This window comes from Buceros rhinoceros, unplaced genomic scaffold (assembly GCF_000710305.1).
Source record: "Buceros rhinoceros silvestris isolate BGI_N320 unplaced genomic scaffold, ASM71030v1 scaffold15270, whole genome shotgun sequence".
Lineage (NCBI taxonomy): Eukaryota > Metazoa > Chordata > Aves > Bucerotiformes > Bucerotidae > Buceros > Buceros rhinoceros.
In genome coordinates, this window is record NW_010389152.1 from 1 (window position 1) to 317 (window position 317).

General features: G+C 72.2%; 1 protein-coding gene across 1 annotated transcript in view; it reads left to right on the forward strand.

Annotated features, from left to right (window-relative positions):
• The first annotated feature begins 104 nt into the window (after window positions 1–104).
• CCDC59 (coiled-coil domain containing 59) overlaps window positions 105–317 on the forward strand; it is a 7708-nt gene continuing 7495 nt past the window's right edge. The window contains exon 1 of the mRNA XM_010133232.1: window positions 105–309. Within this exon, the coding sequence (XP_010131534.1) occupies window positions 105–309 (205 nt within the window). The remainder of the gene's footprint in view (window positions 310–317) is intronic.

A 317-nucleotide genomic window follows, 5' to 3' on the forward strand; every position in this document is an offset into this window, starting at 1 on the left:
TGAGTCGCGGGTTGGGGCAGCCGGAGCTGGTACCCTGCGGACCTGAGGTGGCGTCACGGTGAGAGAGGTGGTGCTGAGGGAGGCCCGGCCCGGGCCCGCTGGTCATGGCTTTGGCCTCCCGCCGCGCCTATGAACTGACTCGGCCCCGGGCGGCCCGGCCGGGGCCAGGTTTGCCTGCCTTAGTGAGGGGTTTCACGTTGCAGCGCCCGGAGACCCGTCCTCGCCTGCTGCCCGAGTGGTTAAACGCGTGTTACGCGAATGGCCCGGCGCGGCGAGGCGAGGTGGCGGCCTGCGGCCTGTGGGCGGCAAGCCGGGTG